Source organism: Dipodomys spectabilis, unplaced genomic scaffold (genome assembly GCF_019054845.1).
Source record: "Dipodomys spectabilis isolate Male_0828 unplaced genomic scaffold, ASM1905484v1 ptg000145l, whole genome shotgun sequence".
Taxonomy (NCBI): domain Eukaryota; kingdom Metazoa; phylum Chordata; class Mammalia; order Rodentia; family Heteromyidae; genus Dipodomys; species Dipodomys spectabilis.
In genome coordinates, this window is record NW_024870822.1 from 25,573,144 (window position 1) to 25,594,364 (window position 21,221).

Consider the following 21,221-nt stretch of genomic DNA (forward strand, 5'->3'; position numbering starts at 1 on the left):
CAGGCAACTTGGTTAAGGAGACAGATTCAAGCAATTTCTGCTGTCTGTGGAGGTGGCGGTGGTGGCTACTGCCTTGGCTGCCATATCAACAGATAGCCTGGGACAAAAGCACCAGAGGGAGTGTGAAAGCCAATTCTACTCACTGCCAGCAAGAACTGACAAGAAACGGAAATCTTCATCCTGCTGACCACAGACAGTTGCTGACAATGGATGGCCCAGAATCCAAGGGAAAGATGTGAATACCCCCAAGACATTTCATTCCTCCTTAAGGAGCAACAGTGGGAAGGTAGCCCCACTACCGGGGAAGAACTCCATCTTTTATATTAAGACTGGGCCAGAGTAGCTAACATGCAACTCAGGCCTTGGAAAAAGACAATAGGAGCATTCAACAAGTCAAAGGAAACTGAACTGCAGGGCTCACCTCCACCTCTGGGGAAAGTTGCCCTTTCCAGGCAGAAGAAGCTCCGCCAATGGAAGAGTGACTTACTTCCCTGGGTAAACAGAGCCAGAGGCTGCTCCACCCCACTACAGCATAGGCACCAGACCCAGCTGCAGGAGGGGTAAAAGAAAAATAATTGAAACTCAATAAACATAAATCCTGAGAATGGCTCCAGGCTGGGCTGTGTGTCTCAGCAACTAGCCCAATAGGGAAGAGCTACAGATTGTTGACAGGCCTCAACCCTACCCACAACCTAGCTCCATCATAGCAACTCCAAGCTAGAGAAAACACCATCTCACTCTTGTGATACAAAAAGCAGATTGCCCACCAACTGAACTAGCCTGAGAGGAGGGTAATAAAGTCCTAAGGCAGAGCTTCGTTCTGCCTGCTCAAACTGATTTAAGAAACAAAGCAAGCCAAGGAAAACAAAACACCACAAGCAAGCCAGAGACTCCACCAAGAGACTGGTTATGGACACAGAGAAGACACAAGGTCCCCCCTCCAAAAAAAATCAAAGAACCCCTTTTTATGCCTAATTTTTTAATTTGTTCATGGAAAAGATTAGAAAGAAAATTCAAATGTTCATGATATTTAACAAAAATGAGCACACAAACCACCACCTCCTCTGTGCCAAAACAAGGCAGAACTTAGAAGGAAGTTTATAGCTCTGAGTTCCTACATCAATAAATTGGAGAGATCTGAAACCAACAATTTAATGAGGCACCTAATACTCCTTGAAAAAGAGCAAAAAGCTAAACCCCAATCCAGTAGATGGAAAGAAATAATTAAAATTCAATCCAGATTAAGTGAATTAGAGTCCAAAAAAATAGAAAGAATCAACAAAACAAAGAGCTGGTTCTTAGACAAAATTTAAAAAATTGACAGACCCTTACCAAATCTTACCAGAAAAAGAAGAGAACACACCCAAATAAACCAACTCAGAGATGAGAATGGAAACATCATCATAGAAACAACTAAGATTCAGAACAATATGAGGGAATAATTCTCAAACATTTATGCTAAGAAGTTTGAGAATTTGGAAGAAACAGATGATTTCCTAGCAAATATCAACATGCTGAAACTAAACCAAGATAAGTTAAACCAGCTACCAGACCCCTATCAAGCATCAAAATAGAAGCAGCAATAAGAGACCTCCCATCCAAGAAAAGCCCAGAAGCAGATGGATTTATGGCTGAATTCTACCAGTCCTTCAAAGCAGAAGTCATACCAATACTCCTCCAAATCTTCAATGAAATTTAAAGTGAAAGTTCACTACCAAACTCTTTCTATGAAGCCATCATAATCTTCATCCCAAAACCAGGCAGGGACTCTTCAAAGAAAGAAAACTATAGACCTATTTCTTTGATGAACAACAATGCAAAACTTCTCAACAAAATTTTGGCCAATTGACTTCAACAACTCATCAAAAAATCATCCACTTGGATCAAACAGGACTCATTTCAGTGATGCAAAGCTGGTTCAATATACCTAATCAATTAATATAATTTATCACAATATAATTTATCACATCAACAAGAGCAAGGATAAAAATCACATGATTATCTCAATAGATGCAGAAAAAGCATTTGGCAATATCCAGCACAAATTTATGAGGAAAGCTCTGGAAAAACTAGGAATCCATGGAACATTCCTCAATATAATAAAGGGTGTGTATAATAAACCTACATCTAGCATTATACTTATTGGCTAAAGGCTAAAGCCATTTCCTCTAAATTTAGGAATGAAACAAGGATGTCCACTCTCTCCACTTCTCTTCAATTTAGTATTAGAATGCCTTGTTACAGCAATAAGATAAGATGCAAACATAAAGGGGATCCAAATAGGCAAAGATAAAGTAAAACTTTCCCTCTTTGCAGACATGATATTGTATTTAAAGAACCCCATGGACTCCACTCCTTAGGTACTTGAGCTGGTTTGAAACATTGGCAAAGAAGCAGGGTATAAAATTAACCCTCAAAAATCAATGGCTTTTCTGTATGCCAACAACAAGAAAAGTGTAGCTGAAATCAGGAAAGCAACTCCTTTTGTAATAGCCCCACAAAAAATAAAATACTTAGGAGTTAACTAAAGAAGTGAAGGGCCTCTGTGCTAAAAACTTTAAAAACCTGAAAAAGGAAATTAAAGCAGAACTAAGGACGTGGAAAAACCTCCCATGCTCCTGGATAGGAAGGATTAACATCCTGAAAATGGTAATACTGCCAAGGGCTATCTACAAATTCAATATGATACGTTTCAATATCCTAACCTTGTTCTTCAATGAAATAGAAGAAACAGCACAAAAGCTCATATGGAACAATAAAAGACCCTGAATAGCAAAAACAATCCTTAGCAGAAAGAAGAGCACTGGAGAAATATCAATACCAAATTTCAAACTCTACTACAAAGCCAAAGTAATCAAAACAGCTTGATACTGGCACAAGAAGAGACCTCAAGACCAATGGAATAGAACTGAAGACCACAGAACTATAGCCACCTCATCTTCAATAAGGGAGTTAAAAAAATAGAATGAAAGAAAGAGCCTCTTCAGTAAAGGGTGCTGGCAAAATTGGTTAAAATCCTGTAGAAAACTAAAGCTAGATCCTTATATATCACCCTGCACCAGAATCAACTTCAAATGGATCAAAGACTCAAAGTCAAAGCAGACATCCTGAAAACATTACAGAAAGGGATAGGAGAAACTCTAGGGCTCCTTGGCACAAGCCAGAATTTTCTTAATAAAAACCCAGAAACACAAGAAGTCAATTGGACATATGGGATTGCATAAAATTGCAAAGCTTCTGCATGGCAAAGACATAGCTAGCAAGATCAATAGAAAGCCTACGGATTGGGAGATCTTCACTAGTCATACAACGGACAAGGGCCTCATATCTAAAATATACTTGGAACTCAAAAATTAAATCCCCAAACAACAAATTCTCAAAGAAACAATCGCCCAATTAATTAGCGGGCTAAAGACTTAGAGAGAAACTTCTCTGAAGAGGAAAGAAGGATGGCCAATAGACACATGAAGAAATGCTCAAACTCCCTGGCCATAAAGAAATGCAAATCAAAACAACACTGAGATACCACCTCACCCCAGTTAGAATGGCTATAATCAAGAACTCTAATAACAACAGATGCTGGAGGAGATGTGGACAGAAGGGAACCTTACTTACTGCATTGTTGGTGGGAGTGTAAACTTGTTTAACCACTTTGGAAAGCAGTATGGAGTTTCCTCAAAAGACTCCACATAGAGCTCCCTTATGACCTAGCAATCCCTCTTTTTGGCATTTACCCAAATGATCACAAACAAGACCACACTAAAGTTACCAGCACAACTATGTTTATTGCAGCATTATTTACCATAGCTAAGATATGGAACCAACCCAGATGCCCCTCAATAAATGAATGGATCAAGAAAATGTGGTATATATACGCAATGGAATTCTATGCCTCCATCAGAAAGAATGACATTTCCCCATTTGTTAGGAAATGGAAAGACTTGGAAAAAATTATATTAAGTGAAGTAAGCCAGGCCCAAAGAAACATAGGTCCCATGGTTTCCCTTATTTGCAATAACTAGTATATGTCTGAGTCAAGCAGAAAAGGTCAGATAAGTTGATGTTAGGGAAATGAACCACAAGATAAGTATTCAAATGTTTTTTGCAATTGTTTCTAACATATTTATAAGATGATTTCTTTGTTGTTTTGTATGTCCCTCCTCCACAGTATAACCCCTGCTTTCACTGTATTTGATGTCAGTATAATTTGTGGAAGGGAATGGAAAAAACAAATCATTTAAATAGGGATACAGGTGGACCCATTGCAACAATGAGATGTACAAGTCGTTATGTGGAAAAACGAACTTTACAACTTTGGTGTGTGTGTGGGGAAGGAGTGAGAAGGGGATGATGGGGGGCGGTATGGGAAGGGATGGGAAGGGGAAACAAAGGAGGAGACAACAATGCTTGGTAAGAAATTTACTCGTTATCTTGCCCATGTAATTGTAACCCCTCTGTATGGTATTTTCACAATAAAAAATAAAAATAAAATAAAAAAGAAATGAGAGTCCTAGTGTTAACCTTTAGGACATATAGAGGAAGGCCAGGTATGTGGATGAAGTGAGACGTGCTCTTAATTGGAAAGCATTCTGCCATCATTGTACTAACTCTAATTAACAGATAAGTTATTTGTTCTAAATGTAAGATTTACTTCTGGGAAACCAAGAACAGTGCTTCACTGTCATTAAAAAAAAGAAAGCAATTCTGAAGGTCAATATGGCATTTTGATGGCCCTTTGGGAAAGGCCAGCTAGCTTTTAATGAATCACTTGGCTCCATAAGTCATTTCTGTACAACAAACCCAAAAACGTTTTTCTCAAAAGGACAAGCAGCAATAGTTGTAAGAGGGTTTGTCATGTCTGACTGGACACTTCTTTCTTCCCCAATGCACATAAACACAGTCATCTACCTCTTCATTGCATGTATGTAATAATGTTCCTGGAGGAGGAAATGCATCCAGTGGCTCATATTGCTGAGTACTTGGTCTTCATTGCCCATAAAACTAAGTGGAAAACATCTATTTTATAACACAAAAAAACCCTGTTTGGAATTCAGCATCAATGATTCTAATTCTAAAAGGTAAGTGTAGGAACATGGGTTTGGTTAAGATGCATTTTCATTCGTTCAAGAAGATACTGAAAAATAAAAGAATTGCTTTCACCAATTTTAGATCTTTACCTCTGTGGAAACTATGCATTCAGCAGGAGAGGCTCTGTGCAATGGTCATTCTGCTACCCATAGGTCAGCCTGCCCAGGAGACCCAAAGAAGTATGAACGGTTGTGGCAACCAAAAACTTCTAGTTTGAGAAGGTGAGGATATGAAAAAAAATCAGAAGGAACTGTTTCATACTTAAGATTCCATAAGGTTTACAGTCTGATGCCCTTAGATTGCTAGGAAGGAAAAGGCACTTAACTGCTCAGAATCCCTGGCCTAGGTAAACACTCACAAATGCCTAAGCGGAGAGTACTTAACCTTAAGTGTCCAATGGAGAAGAAGAACAGGCCAAAACCAAGCATGGAGTCCAGTATTCACTTACTTGGATTTGTGGTTAAAAATAAAAACACCCTGATTTGTTAAATTAAAAATTATTTTCTCATAAAAAGATCAAGTAAGTGGCAATCTACCAATGCATTTTAATTTAATTTTTAAATAATCTCTGATATATGACCAAAAAAGTCTGGGCATCTTATATGTTCAATTTCCTCATAAAATTTGTGTATAAGGACAAGGCTTCCAGTTTTACAAATGCCAATACTGAGAGTCAAAGCAACCAGCTGTCATATGTAAATGAAGATAACTGGCTAGTAGCAGGCCCAGGATACCCTTGCTAACTCCAGTCTCCACAAGTCTGCCATCAGCATGGATTGGCCCATGTGGTGTCACAATGAAAGCACAGTTACCCACACTGACCTCTGCTTTAGTGAGAAGAGAAAGAGCACAAAATCTGCTCAGTGCTGGCCCTCCTTGCTCAGAGCTGAGTATGTTCACAACTTAAAAGATGCTAATAGACAATTGTGTTTCTATGTCTATTCTGACTAGTTGCCTTGTGTGGAAAATTGGACCATCATTCAACATGGCTATTGAATAAGTACAAAATTACCAAGAAGCCTATCTATAAGGAGATATATTTAGAAAAGCCATTGAAGATGACTATGAAGCCCCAATGTGTACCATGCTAAAGAGTTCAGTTACATTTCACACAGCATTTCAGTTATGAAGATTAATCTGGTACATGGAAGCTAGCTTATTGATAATACTAAGTAAAATGTAAAGTAATAATGGAATATACAGCTGGGAACTGCTGACTCATGTCTTTAACCTTAGGTACTCAGGAGATAGGCATTGGGAGGATTATAATTCAAGGATAGCTCAGGGAAAGGATTATGAAGCCCCATTTCAATAGCTGAGTGTGGTGGCTCAAACCAGCTATACAGAAGGCTGAGATTGGGAAGATGTTGGTTCTAGATCAGCCCAAGTAGAAACCATGAGAACCCATCTCAACAATAAAAACTGAGTACAGTAGCATCCATGCAGGATGCATAAGTATGAAAAAAATACAGTCCATATCAGTGTAAGCATTAAAACAAGATCCTCTCTCAAAAATGAGCAGAGCAACAAGGGCTAAAGGCATGGCTTAAGTGGTAGAGCAGCTACACAGCAAGTGTGAAGCCCTGAGTTCAAACACCAGTAGCTCCCAAACAAATGAAAAATGCAAATAAACATTTTTTAAAACTATCATTTACACCTTCAAATGAAAATAAACCAGAATGGATTGTGAGTTATTATTAAAGATTCATAAGAGAGATTTTCTTTAGTCAGTAGATGATAGGCAAAATAATAGAAGAAAACACATGCACAAAAGATTCATCAAACTAGACATTACCTAAAGGGATTGTCATTGGCTGAACTTAAAGACAAAGATGTACACAAGTGAAAATGTCAGATTCTTAGGTTCTAGCAAAAATATTTTAAAAATAATATTCGACAGGAATGCTTTAAAATTATATGCAGTCTTTTATTTTTTCATATTGATATATTTACATTTCTTTTTTTATTTTCACTAAAATTTATTATGGCTGCTGAACCTTTTTTATTTCTTTCCTAATTAATGATGATTTAATTTTGTCATTACTTCTGCCTGCTTTGGACTGCTTCAGAACAGAGGGACTTTGGCTTTTTCACAAAAACAGTGGCAAACGTGTTGGAAGCACTAACATGTTTAATTAAAAGGTAGCCAAGAAATCAACAAATCAATGAATGGAGCAATTTGGTTTAGTATTTTCATTATGGCAAGTCAGAAGGATAAAGTTATCTTAGCAAACAGCACACTTCTTTTGAGTTACTGCCTAAATAAAAATAACTATGAATACAATTATTACTTAAATTGATCATATATGGCAGGTTACTTTCCAGTTGTGTAAATCAAGTTTTTTCTAGTTCTGGTAGTAAGGAGTTGTGAACAGCTGTATGTCTGCAAGAAATGCCAGTCATTTAAATTATACCATAATTAGCTAGAGAATTATCAGACAGATCTCAAAAGTTCTTAGTAATTATAATGTAACATGATTCATATATTGAAAATATTTGTATGTATTCTCAGAAATTTAGAGATGCGAATAAATCTGGTTGAACTAAGACTCCACTTAAAAATTTATCTAGGGTCTGGGAAGATGGCTCAGTGGTAGAGTGCTTGCCTTGCATGCATGAGGTCCTTGGTTCAATTCCTCAGCACCACATAAGCAAAAAGAAAAAAGCCAGAAGTGGCGCTGTGGCTCAAGTGGTACAGCGCTAGCCTTGAGCTGAAGAGCTGAGGGACAGCACCCAGGCCCAGAGTTCAGGCCTTATGACCAGACCCCAAAGACATAAAAAACTAAAAAAAATCTATATAAGATGCATATAATGCTGAAAATAACATTATTTCATCTTATAAAATTCCAGTGCTACAAAAGGAAGTGACTGATTTGAATGAATGTATTTTAATTATGAGTCACATATCCAGCATGTATTTTCCAATGTGATTACTATTTCCAATGGGATTAATATTTCAAACTGTTTTATATAATAGTGATTCCTGTTTTAAATATATAAAGATACCCAGTGAATTCACAGTAAGTGAACTTATTTATAATAAATATTGGAAATTCCTTTTGATATAGTATGAAGAATGCTTTTATTTCTTCACCTTTAAAACAATCAGATATTGTGAAGAACAGAACAACTTAGATGAATCTTTTTACACATCAGCTGTCAGAGGGCATGAAGCTACCTACTATCTACTCATTGGTAGCTATATTGGACTTCACATTAGTTATTATTTAATGTTATCATTGCAAAGTTACATAAGGGATATCTCAGCTGATGTTCCAGTGTTTCTATTATGATTTTACCACTTGCTATGTCACTTTCTTAAAGTTATCTAATATCTTTGATTCTATTAACATATGTTAAAATTATGACAAATTTTTTCTTCTAACATTTATTAATTTAATCCAATTTGAAGTATGTATTCTATGAAACATACTTAATTCATATTTATGCATATACATGATATTCTAATGACTATATCATTAGTTTTTCATTGAATAAATACTCTCAATTATTAAGCAGCAGTGAGGACATCATATGATACCTAATATTTGCACTATTTGCAGTTTAGTTAAAATTATCTGGAGGACTGAAAGTATTTTGAGGAATGTATAATTAACTTCATATATCTATTTGCATGCATAAACAATTTTAGCAGCATGCTTATCATTTAAAAGGCATGTAGTGAATATTAGTTATTATAGAAAAATGTTTTTGCAAAATGTTTTAATACTCTTGTTTTCCAATACACAAAGTACATTGTTTTACTTACCTTTTATTATTAGGCTTTAAAAAAACAACACTTTTCATGAGGGAATATTTCAAGAATTTTGGCTGAAACCAATTTTAAAATTATAGATAGACCCATCATTGTCTGTCAATATGTACTTATATTTGAATATCTTTTTTAAATGACATTTCTTATATAATATTGAAAATAATGCATAAATTCCCTTTAACAGAGGTTTGTTTTTACAACAATATTATCTCATGGATTCCCTGATGCATGAGAATTACACCACAGTGACAGAGTTTATTCTACTGGGCTTAACACATGATCCAGTCCTGCGAGTCATCCTCTTCCTCATCATCCTGTGCATCTACCTGGTGACTGTATCTGGAAATCTCAGCACAATTCTTCTCATCAGAGTCTCCACCCAGCTCCACCACCCCATGTACTTTTTCCTCAGCCATTTAGCTTTTGCTGACATGGTCATTTCATCTTCTGTCACTCCCAACATGTTGATTAACTTCCTGGTGGAGAGAAATTTGATCTCCTACATTGGATGTGCCATCCAGCTTGGTACAGTCATTTTCTTTGGGACAGTAGAGTGTTTCCTTCTGGCCGCCATGGCTTATGATCGCTTTGTGGCTATCTGTGACCCGCTGCTGTATTCAACCAAAATGTCCACACAAGTGTGCCTGCAGTTACTTGTAATAACTTACATAGGAGGTTGTCTGAATGCTTCCTCATTTACTTTTTCCTTCTTTTCTTTATTCATCTGTGGGCCAAATAGGGTCAATCATTTTTTCTGTGATTTTGCTCCTTTAGTTGAGCTCTCCTGTTCTGATGTCAGTGTCCCTGCAGTTGTTCCCTCATTTACTTCTGGTTCCATCCTTGTGGTCACAGTGATTGTCATAGCCGTCTCCTACATCTACATCCTCATCACCATCCTGAAGATGCGCTCCACAGAGGGCCGCCACAAGGCCTTCTCCACCTGCACCTCCCACCTCACTGCAGTCACTCTATTCTATGGGACAGTTACATTTATTTATGTGATGCCTAAGTCCAACTACTCCACTGACCAGAACAAGGTAATATCGGTGTTTTATGTGGTGGTGATCCCCATGTTGAACCCCCTCATTTACAGTGTCCGGAATAATGAGGTTAAGGGGGCACTGAAGAGAGTACTTGCTAGGAAAATATTAACTCATTAGTGTTTGCTACTTTGTGAAATGACATAATAATGGTATCTCACACAAATAATAATGAAAGAAACAGACTATCGGTAGTTTAAAAAGTGTACATCAGACAAAATAATGGCATTTGCAGGGAAATGGATGGAGCTAGAAGGAATCATGTTGAGCGAGGTAAGCCAAGAACGAAGAGACAAACGGTACATGGTCTCCCTCATAAGTGGATGCTAAATCCAAAAGGTTAGGTGATACGACAAAACTAACAGGACTTAAGAAACAAAGAACTCCCGCTCATCTGGTTGAACCACTACTAAATATCCTCATGCTGCTGATCACAAATATGGTATATAACATGTGAACACTGTTATATATTACAGACTGTGGTAGACAATTTGCTCCAGGGAAGTTAGAATGAACTTGTGACTTTGAAATTATGTAATCATTTAATCACAATCAAAAAAAAAAAAAAAAGAACCTTGGGGAAGGGAGGGAGGGAGGGGATGGTAGGGGGAAAACAATGGAGGGGGGTAACAATGTTCAAGAGGAAGTGTACTCATAACCTCACTCATGTAACTGTAACCCTCTGTATAGTAGCTTTACAATAAAAAAAAATTGTAGAAATGAGACAAGGGGATGGGGGAAGAGTGATAGAATGGGGAAACTGATAGAAACACATTGTGTAGAAATGAACAATGAAATCCTCCCTTGTATAGTTAATATATGCTAATTTTAAAAAGCAATAAAAATAATTTAAAAAAAAAAGTGTACATCAATGAAATATAATTAGATGGTGTGGAACTTTTCAGTAAATACAGTAATTCATTTTTAGGCCACAGGTATATTTGAAGATCATAATTATATTAAATAAAACGATATTACATTTGTAATTAAGAGCACAAATTGGTTGATAGTAACAAAATATTGTGAACATACTTTTAAAGTCATTTTCATGTGTTCTCAAAAATTGTTCTGTGCCATACGTTATAGTTTATATACAGTATGAGAAGGTAATGGAGAGAAAGCCATTCAAGGAAATAATAACAGAAATGTGTCCTAACCAGAGAAGGATACACATGTGCAAACAGAGAAGATCAAAGGTCACCAGTCAGATGCAACTCAACCAAATCTACTCTAAGATATAGGCAAGTTTTAAACCTTGAACACAAAGAAGATACCAAAGCAGCAAGAGAAAAGACACAAATAACATATAAGAATGCTCTAACTTTCCTGACAGCAGTTCCATATGCGATATCTAATAAAGTTTATCTCATTAACCACACAAATAGAATGTGGTTATTGGAGGTCAGGCCGTGTGGGAAGAAGAAATGTTGATTCCTAATCTGTAGTTAGATAGGCAGAAGTAAGGGAATCACCTTAAAAAAATTAAGCAAAAAAAAAGGGTGAGAGTTTAGTGATTTACCTCGTTCATGAAAAGTACAGTTTCAGTGGGTCAGTGGGTCAGTAGAGTCAGTAGAGTTATCCTACAAATCCAAAGTAGGATACGGAGTACAGTATCAAACACCTTCACTCTGCCCTTTGCCACTCATAGAAATAAGATAACTGATTCTTTTACATTCCCTTCCTCTCCCATTGTACACTGAAGGTCTAGAGTTCTGTAGGACTAGCATTTAACATTGTTACTTAACCTGGGTCAGGCATGCTGACCACTCAACAATCTTTTCCCTCAATGCACAGATAAAACCACAGAGAACACAACAGCTGCCCAGTAGTTGGCTTCCTCATTCCTTACATCAGTGTACTTTCTGTATAAAAAGAAAGATCTCAAGAGGCAGATTAAAAAAAGTAAAGATGCTTAATTTTAGAAAAGTGGTCAAGGGAGCTTAATAGCTCTATTTAAATTCTTCTTTATATAGAAAGTAGACCTTTATACAATCAAACTCACCAGTACCCAAACAGCTTTTTTATGGTAGAGCTAACATGGTAGGCAGTAAACTATCTGTTACTAGAGTAATTCAAATATTTTTAACAAATATATATTTTTTAATGTGCCTAAAAATCTACAAGTATACACTGGATGGTTAAAAAAATATACTGGTACATGATATACAGGTCTCTGGGCATTCACAGACAGTGAGACCAAAGGAAGATATTCTTAGGAGAGGAACACAAAGGCATAATACTTATGTGCATCTGATCATATAAAATAATATTTATTGAAATTAATTCCATGAAATGGAAGTAAGAGTTTTTTCCTTCATTGATACTTTTGTTTTCTTTTCCTTTTGTCTTGTTTGTTCTTTTATCTGTCTTTGGAAGGGTAAAGGAGGGCACAGGAATAATGGGACAAAGAGTGAACAAATGCAGCAGTAGCACTCATTAGACCCTGTATTGAAAATGAACTATACAAATGTGTGGGGATGGGGGGGGGGGGAACTGGGAGAGAGTAAGAGAATGGGTGATGTAAAAAAATAAATGTACTCTTTATCTCACTTATGTTACTGTAACTACTATGCATCACCCTTATAATAACAATAAAATGCATGAAGAAAAATGAAACATTCTTTAATAAGTTGTAGGATCTCAATTATTGATTCTGTTTACTTCAAAGTCAGTACACTTGGTCAAAAACCTTTGTCTTTCCATCACAAATGTATTCATTACCTGACTCGTGTGACTAAAATACCTCTGTACATCACCTTTACAATAAAATTTAAATAATAATAAAAAGAAGCCTGACATGTAGAACTCGTTCATTCCATTTGAATGGGAGTCACTCTACTTTAAAAACAGTTCTCTTGGGGCTGGGAAGGTGGCTCAGTGGTAGAGTGCTTGCCTTGCATGCCTGAGGCCCTGGGTTCGATTCCTCAGCACCACATAAGCAAAAAGAAAAAAGCTGCAAGTGGACTGTGGCTCAAATGGTAGAACGCTAGCCTTGAGCTGAAGTGTGAGGGACAGCACAGTGCCCAGGCCCAGAGTTCAGGGCCCACAACTGGACACCCCCAAAAAAAACAAAAACAAAATCATTTTTTCTTAAAAAATTAGCCATTGCTAACCTTAAAAAAATAACACCAATGCATTCTCTTGACAACTGTGAAACTAGAAGGAAAGTATAAGCATTCAACATGGTATCCTTGGTTCAGAAGCTAATGTTAAGAAAATGAGACACTGGCTTTCTCTTCGTGGACGCGACCGAGGAAGCATCGCTCAAGTGTCTCTTCCCACCCCTCTCTTGCCATCAAGTCTAAGTCCGAGTTTCCTAAGGAGCCCGAACAGCTGCGGAAGCTCTTCATCGGAGGGCTGAGCTTTGAAACGACCGATGAGAGTCTGAGGAGCCATTTTGAGCAATGAGGAACCCTCACAGACTGTGTGGTAATGAGAGATCCCAACACCAAGCGCTCCAGGGGCTTTGGGTTTGTAACTTAAGCCACTGTGGAGAAAGTAGATGCAGCTATGAAGGCAAGGCCACACAAAGTGGATGGAAGATTCGTGGAACCAAAAAGAGCCATCTCAAGAGAAGATTCTCAGAGACCAGGTGCCCACTTAACTGTGAAGAAGATTTTTGTTGGTGGCATTAGACACTGAAGAACACCATTTATGAGATTACTTTGAACAATATGGCAAAATTGAAGTGATTGAAATCATGACGGACTGAGGCAGTGGAAAGAAAAGAGGCTTTGCTTTTGTAACTTTTGATGATCATGACTCTGTGGACAAGATTGTCATTCAGAAATACCATACTGTGAATGGCCACAACTGTGAAGTAAGGAAAGCCCTATCAAAGCAAGAGATGGCTACTGCTTCGTCCAGCCAAAGAGGTCGAAGTGGTTCTGGAAACTTTGATGGCGGTCGTGGAGATGGTTTTGGTGGCAATGACAATTTTGGTCGTGGAGGAAGCTTCAGTGGTCGAGGTGGCTTTGGTGGAAGCTGTGGTGGTGGAGGATATGGCGGTAATGGGGATGGCTACAATGGATTTGGTAATGATGGTAGCAATTTTGGAGGTGGTGGATTTTGGCAATTACAACAGTCTTCCAATTTTGGACCCATGAAGGGAGGAAATTTGGGGGGGCAGAAGCTCTGGCTCCTATGGAGGTGGAGGCCATTACTTCGCCAAACCACGAAACCAAGGTGGTTATGGCGGTTCCAGCAGCAGCAGTAGCTATGGCAGTGTAAGGAGGTTTTAATTACTGCCAGGACACAAAGCTTAGCAGGAGAGGAGAGCCAGAGAAGTGACAGGGAAGATTCAGGTTACAACAGATTTGTGAACTCAGCCAAGCACAGTGGTGGCAGGGCCTAGCTGCTTCAAAGAAGGCATGTTTTAGACAATACTCATGTGTATGGGCAAAAAGAACTCAAGGACTGTATTTGTGACTAATTGTATAACAGGTTATTTTAGTTTCTGTTCTGTGGAAAGTGTAAAGCATTCCAACAAAAGGGTTTTAATGTGGACTTTTTTTTCTTTTTTTTGCACCCATGCTGTTGATTGCTAAATGTAATAGTCTGACCATGACACTGAATAAATGTGTCTTTAAAATAAAAAGAAAATGAGTCACTAAATAAATATTTGTTGAAGTTGAGTTCCTATGTAACTATTTGATAAGTACCTTCCCTGTTCCAGGGCCACAATACTTCTAACTGAGGATAATGAAGTGAACTTCCCACATCACTGTTCTCACCCACTTCCCAAAGTTTCAGCCATTGGGTTACCATTCTCAATGGCCAGTTAACTCCGATTTTCTTTCATGTCTCAACTTCAGCATCATTTCACTAATAAACCCTTTTTGATCTTCAAGGAATAGAAATTTAGAAGAAAAGTGGAGGGGAGGGCTTTTGGCAACATGACAGGATGAGTACTTAGAGTTTGGAGTAAAAGAGGCCAAGGCAGACAAGACTTATGAGGGAACGATCCTAGAGTGGAAAAAACTAGAGAAGTGGGCATGAGATTCAATATGTAGCTTCCCACAGAAATTTTATGATTCCTGAGCTGCACAGGGGCTGGCAGGACATCAAAATGTCAGAGAGGTTGAAAACCTGAGCTGAGCAGAAATTTTAGATTTGTGTAGGATATCTTAACAAAGTTATCCATGCCAGCAATGAAAGAAAAAGAAACAAGTTGAAATCTTATCACTACTACATAAAAGGAATGAGGAATTCAATAGAATTGTTTAATAGTTAATTGAACACTGAATAAAAGGGGGATTAGCAAATGAAAGACAGGTCAATTAAAGCATTCATATTACAGGATAAAAATATAAAGAATAAATGAGATACATATAATAAATTAAGAAAGCTCCATCATAAAATAAAATGAAATCCAAACAAAAGAAAGGCAATGAGAAAAGGAGGCAGAAAAAAATGTTTGAAGATAGATGACTGATAAATGTTCAAACGGATGAAGAAAAATAAACTACAAATTCAAAAAACTCTGATAATTCCAAACAGGATAAGTTTAAGAGCAGTTATTCTTTTTTTTTTAAAGAACAGTTATTCTTATGTAAATCACAAAAAGATCTTAGGAAGCCCAAAACAGAAATGAAATTGTGGGGCAGTAGCAGAGCATTTACCTTGCATAGGTGACAGAAGTCTTGGTTTAATTCTTGGTTATGCAAATCAAGTTATTGATTGGTCATCTATCAATAAATCATAAAAAACTGAAAAACTTGCAGGTAGAACAAGATAGGACACATATTCCTTAAAGGACAGGAAAGGAAAGGAAAGAGAAAAGAAGTAAAGGGAAAGAAAAGAAGATTGATAATTTCAAAAGAAATGATAGAGACCACTAAACAATGACATTTATTAATGTTTAGAACCCCACTCAAAATAACATATCTCTTAAAATGAAGATGCAAAAAACCTCTTCAGACAAACAAAAAAATGACAAAAATATCACTAGTAGACTTGTATTAACAGGAGATACAATACTTTAAGAAGGAAATAAGTGCAGGGATAATATAAAAGAATGAAGGCTATCAAACAGAATAAACATACAAGACACTAGAAAAGGTACAAGAGATAAAGAAGCAGCAGTTTGGAGAACTAATTAAGCAATAGGATTGTGATACCATTGTCACTAAATATGTAGCCTCAGATTAAAAAGGTAAACAAAGCTGTCTTACGTAATTTTTTTAGAAAGAACTTTATTGGATTATAATTTACATAGACAAAATTTAAATACATAGTTGGTGAGTTTTCACATATGTGTACATCCATACAACCACCACCCCGATTGTAACAGACAATAATTTCATCACCCCCAATAAGTTATCTCTTGCCTCTTTGTTTTTAAACATCTCCCATGCTCTACTGCAGATAAGTGTTTTACAGAATCTTGAGACATGGTTATTGACAGCCTAAGTCCTAATGCATTTCAGAAGAGCAAAGTTTTTCTGAAATTTGTATACACTAAGCACCTTTGAACAACACATCAAATCAGGATATTTCAAAATTCCTTTTAGTCTTCTAAGTAGTTACCTAAAATCTACAGTATATACAAACCTTTAAGAAATTATAATGACACCACCCCATTCGTTAGGAAATGGAAAGATTTGGGGAAAAAATCATATTTAAGTGAGGTAACCTAGTCCTAAAAAAATTTAGGTGCCACTGTTTCCCTTATTTGCAATAATTAATATATATATATATATATATATATAGGATAATGTTATCCAATGAGCTGAAAAGCTCAAAAGCTATGTACATATGACCATATAAGATGATGCTATGTGAAATGAACCCTAAGATATGGAGAAAATAGGTCTGTCTTTATTGTTACTGTTTTAAATGTACCATGTGATTTTACATTTGGTTGCTGTTGTTGTTTCCTTTGTATGTTCTTTCCCCTATGGCATATCCCTTGTTGTCACTGTACTTGATTTCAGTACCCTGCATCTTGTATATACGTATGTCTAATCTGGGAAAGGGAAGGGGAATAACAAAATGCTGAAATAAGGACACAGGATGACCCATTGCAACAAGATAGCCACACGACAGTATATTGGAAATGAACTTTACAACTTCAGGCGGGGAGGGGGGGGACCTGGGGGTGGGGATGGGGTAGGGTGGGGAAGAGTGTGGGAAGTGGGGGAGGGAAGGGATAGCAGGACAACAAGGGAAGGGGTAACAATGATCAGCAAGTAATGAACTCATTGCCTTACGCATGTAACTGTAACCCCTCTGTACAGCATCTTTACAATAAAATAAAATTTAAAAAGAAATTATATAAAAATGTATGAGAATTTTTTCTACTGTTTTCAATGGCAATATCATTATCTTGTATTGTTATTGACTCATTCTGGTTTGGAAAAAGTTTTTATCATCCTAATGTTTCCTTTCCTTCTTTTCTTTCCTTAGAGACAGCTACTAATATGTACACCTGGCATCTTTGCAAACCTTCACTTCTTCCCAGACTAAATTAGCTAATGTCAATTTTGGGGGGAAGACTGGATATCCAGTTTAGTAGTTGTTTTCAGGGATGCTATAATAATGTGCCATAAGCTGAATGTCTTAAACAACACAGATGCAGTTAAATCCAGTATCAAAGGATTGGCAGGATTAGTTCTGAGGTTTATGAGAGTCTGCTCCACATCTATCCCCTAGCGTCTGGGCATTATTTGGCACATGGAAAAATCATCAACATTTCCGCATTTATTTTTATATGGCATTCTCCTTGTGTGTGTGCATGCATCTAAAATTCTCCTTTTAGCAAGGATACTAGTCACACTGCATCAGAAGCCTAGCCCATTCCAGTATGATGACCTATTCCCAATTAACTTCATTTTCTGAGGTAATGGGGAATTAAGGTTATGAGGTAATGGGAATTTAATTTTGGAAGGGCAAAATTCGCCCCCAAACAGCAGTCTACCCCTTCTTCTTCCTACTTTCTCTTTGGAGCAGGCCTGCCATCAGTGCTCTTGGCCACTTTTGACCATACTATAAGTCGATAGGTAAAGGCATTATTACATCCTACAGAGCTGAATGTCTATCCAGTGACCAAGAAGGATAGAGTGTCAAATTCTAGAATTCAGACCATGAAAAAAGGGCTGCAGGTTTAACACAGTGGTGCATGAACAAGCCATGCTTTTTGTGGTTCCAACCCTGACATCACACGCAAATTTTATATATATAATATAAAAATGTGTCTACTTCTATAAATCACATTCGTTAATATCTGCTCTTAATGGTTCTACAGCAGATAGTTAATCTGTCATATTCTTTCTTTATTGGTCACCATTTAGTTGACTCAGAACTCAGGAGAAGAAAATGAGCATAAGTCTAAATCTTCACTTAAAACAAAAAAAGTACAACAATACCAGATACAACCACATCTCTCATATATGAATGATTTGTATCCAATAAAAGATGCAGAAACAAACTTCTGTACAGAATTATCACAACCAATGGTGGAACATTTAAGCTTCTAAACTAAAGGGATTTTGATAAAGATGAGATCAACATGAGACATAGCTCCCTTTTGAGAGAAGCAGGAAGCTAACTACATACATAGATAGAGAGTGAAGTCCACCCCAAGTCTGTTGAAGTACCAGGACTCACGAGATGCCATTTGCTGAAAGAGGAAAAGAAGGGGAAAGAACAGCTTTAGAAGAAATGAGATGAATTCAAATGTGGTGCACTATTTTGAGAGTTTCAGAGAAAAGTCTAATAGAGAAGTTCATCTGCCCTCCATGGAAGATTCTAATGGGAGATCAGCATACTGACATGATCATCATCTGAATGGTAGCTAGCCTCTTTGGGATAAGATGAGGCCAACCCAAGGGGACCATGGTGAGGTATGGAGGGGGCAGGCAGCTGATGATGAAGAGAACTGCCAGAAAGAGCCAATGATAAACCTCAACCAGCAAGAGTGCAGTTTCCCACTCTGACGCTGAAATAACCCTTTCCCAGGAGTCCTTTGCCAAGGGTTGTATCTCTATTAACTTCCACACCAGAATTACTGAAGAGGTCTAAATGAAGAAACATCTAGAGAAGCTCTAATGTGGGTTCCAGCAGCAGCAGCGGAGATTCCCTTGATCTGGCCAGCAGAGAATCCAAGAACGGGAGACCTTGATTCTTACATCTTGTCTCAAGATTTTTCCAACACTATTGCTATGCCAATCATTGCAGATACATAAATTGAAGTGTTAATCAGGAATCATTGTAGAAGAATCACAGGAAGCAGAGAAACAATCTAGAGAATGTTTTCATAAAAGACAGATCATGAACTGAAAACATTGAGAGATTTCAGGAGTGTGCTGCAAAGTCTTTGATTGGACCATAATTTCCCATCTATAAGCTATCTATTCAAAGACCACCTCATTGTCTCACTCTCCTACCTCAAAGAATGTCTGCTTCCAAAATTCTACTCTGTGTGTGTTCATGTACACACACACACACACACACACACACACACACACACACACACACACACACACGTGGCAGTCCTGAGGCTTGAACTCAGGATCTGGATATTGTCCCTGAGCCCTTTTACTAAAGGATAGTGCTCTACCACTTGAGCCTCTACCACTTGAGCCACAACTCCAGTTCTGGCTTTTTGGTACTTAATTGGGGATAAGTGTCTCAAGGACTTTTCTATCTGAACTGGCTTTGAACTGTGATCCTCGGATCTCAGCCTCCTGAGTAGATAAGATTACAGGTGTGAGCCCCTGATACCTGGCTCTAATTCTTATACATAAAAATTTCAGCTACTAACCAGTCTCAGCTGAGATTTGTTCAGTTTCTTCTGTCACCTCGATTGAATCTCATAATTACCAAATACATGAACCATGGTTTGACTCTGACTTAACTAAAAGGAAAATAAACAGGAGTGGGGTACTACCATCACTGCTACCAAATCTTTCAATATTCACTGACCACAGTGGGTGACCACAGTGGGGCAGTTTCTTTAAAGGAAGTCAATTCAAGTGTCTGGGTGGTCAGCCTTATCATTTGTTAGCATCTATTGGAAATTTCTTTCCAAAATGTGATTTTACATGATGAAATTTAAAGAAATTTGATCTCTGAAATACATCCCAATTAAAATGAAATTCCATGTACATTTGGAATATTTTGTTAGAAGCTATGTTCTAAAATGTTCTTACCTTGAAACATCCACACTTTATTAGGATCCAGCAGATACCTATGTAAATGACACATTTAACTTTAAAAATGGAAGAAAACAATGGCTTACTGTATTTATAAGCACTCTTCATGGTGTATGTGATTAACTTCACAATAAATATCAAGACAACATCAAACAAAAGTTCTTTCTTCCCTTACCACCTGACCAAATAGATTTTTGTTACTGATGATTTGTGCTGGATATAAATTCAGGAGAAACAATGGGTTTTTGCTATTAATTTCTTCATGGCTTCTTTTACTTCCTTGTTCCTCAGACTGTAGATGAGAGGGTTTAACATGGGGATCACCACGGTATAGATAACAGATGCCACCTTGACCTGATCAGCAGAATAGCTCGACTTGGGCATCACATACACAAACAGAACAGTTCCATAGAACAAGGTGACTGCAGTGAGGTGGGAGGTGCAGGTAGAGAAGGCCTTGTTCCTTCCCTCGGTAGAGCGCATCTTCATGATTGAATGCAGGATATAGACGTAGGTCACCATGATAGTAAACAATGTGCTCACAAGGACAGAAGCAGAAGAAATAGAAGGAGAGATTTCTGCAATATAAACATGGCCACAAGAGAGCTTCAGGAGTGGGAAGAGGTCACAGAAAAAATGGTTGATTTTATTTGGGCCACAGAAAGACAGGTTCACAAAACAGCCCGTGAAGGATGACGCATTCAGGCATCCCCCTAGGTAGGAAGCCCCCAGGAGGAGGAAACAGACTGTGGGGGACATCTGGGTGGAATAAAGTAGGGGTGAGCAGATGGCCACGTAGCGATCATAGGCCATGGTGGCCAGCAGGAAGCACTCTGAAGTCCCAAAAGCAACATCCGAGGCAAGCTGGGCTACGCAGCCAGTGAGGGGGATAGTCGTTTTTTCTCTTAAGAAGCTGATGAGCATGACTGGTGTGACAGATGTGGAATATCCAATATCCACAAAGGCCAGGTGGCTGAGGAACAAGTACATGGGGGTGTGAAGCTGTGGGCTGCTTCGGATTAAGACTATTATACTGATATTTCCCACTACCGTCACTATATAAACAGCTAGAAAAATCACAAAGAAAATGGCACATAGTGTAGGGTTATCTGTTAATCCCAAAATAATGAATTCTGTCACTGATGTATCATTTTCAGTCTCCAT

General features: G+C 37.7%; 2 protein-coding genes and 1 pseudogene across 3 annotated transcripts; 2 read left to right on the forward strand and 1 right to left on the reverse strand.

Annotated features, from left to right (window-relative positions):
* The first annotated feature begins 7,286 nt into the window (after nucleotides 1–7,286).
* On the forward strand, nucleotides 7,287–10,023 carry LOC122117734 (olfactory receptor 502-like). 2 transcript variants are annotated; one of them, XM_042691535.1, is made up of 2 exons: nucleotides 7,287–7,307; nucleotides 9,097–10,023. In XM_042691535.1, the coding sequence occupies exons 1-2, from the start codon at nucleotides 7,287–7,289 to the stop codon at nucleotides 10,021–10,023; spliced, it is 948 nt and encodes a 315-aa protein (XP_042547469.1). The 2 variants fall into 2 exon arrangements, with proteins under 2 accessions (XP_042547469.1, XP_042547470.1); XM_042691536.1 differs by lacking the exon at nucleotides 7,287–7,307 and having other exon boundaries at nucleotides 9,072–10,023.
* Nucleotides 10,024–11,429: 1,406 nt separating this feature from the next.
* LOC122117897 lies at nucleotides 11,430–14,308 on the forward strand (annotated as a pseudogene).
* A 5,974-nt stretch (nucleotides 14,309–20,282) lies between these two features.
* On the reverse strand, nucleotides 20,283–21,221 carry LOC122117827 (olfactory receptor 481). The gene has a single exon (XM_042691685.1). It carries the CDS (start codon nucleotides 21,219–21,221, stop codon nucleotides 20,283–20,285), a length of 939 nt encoding a protein of 312 aa, XP_042547619.1.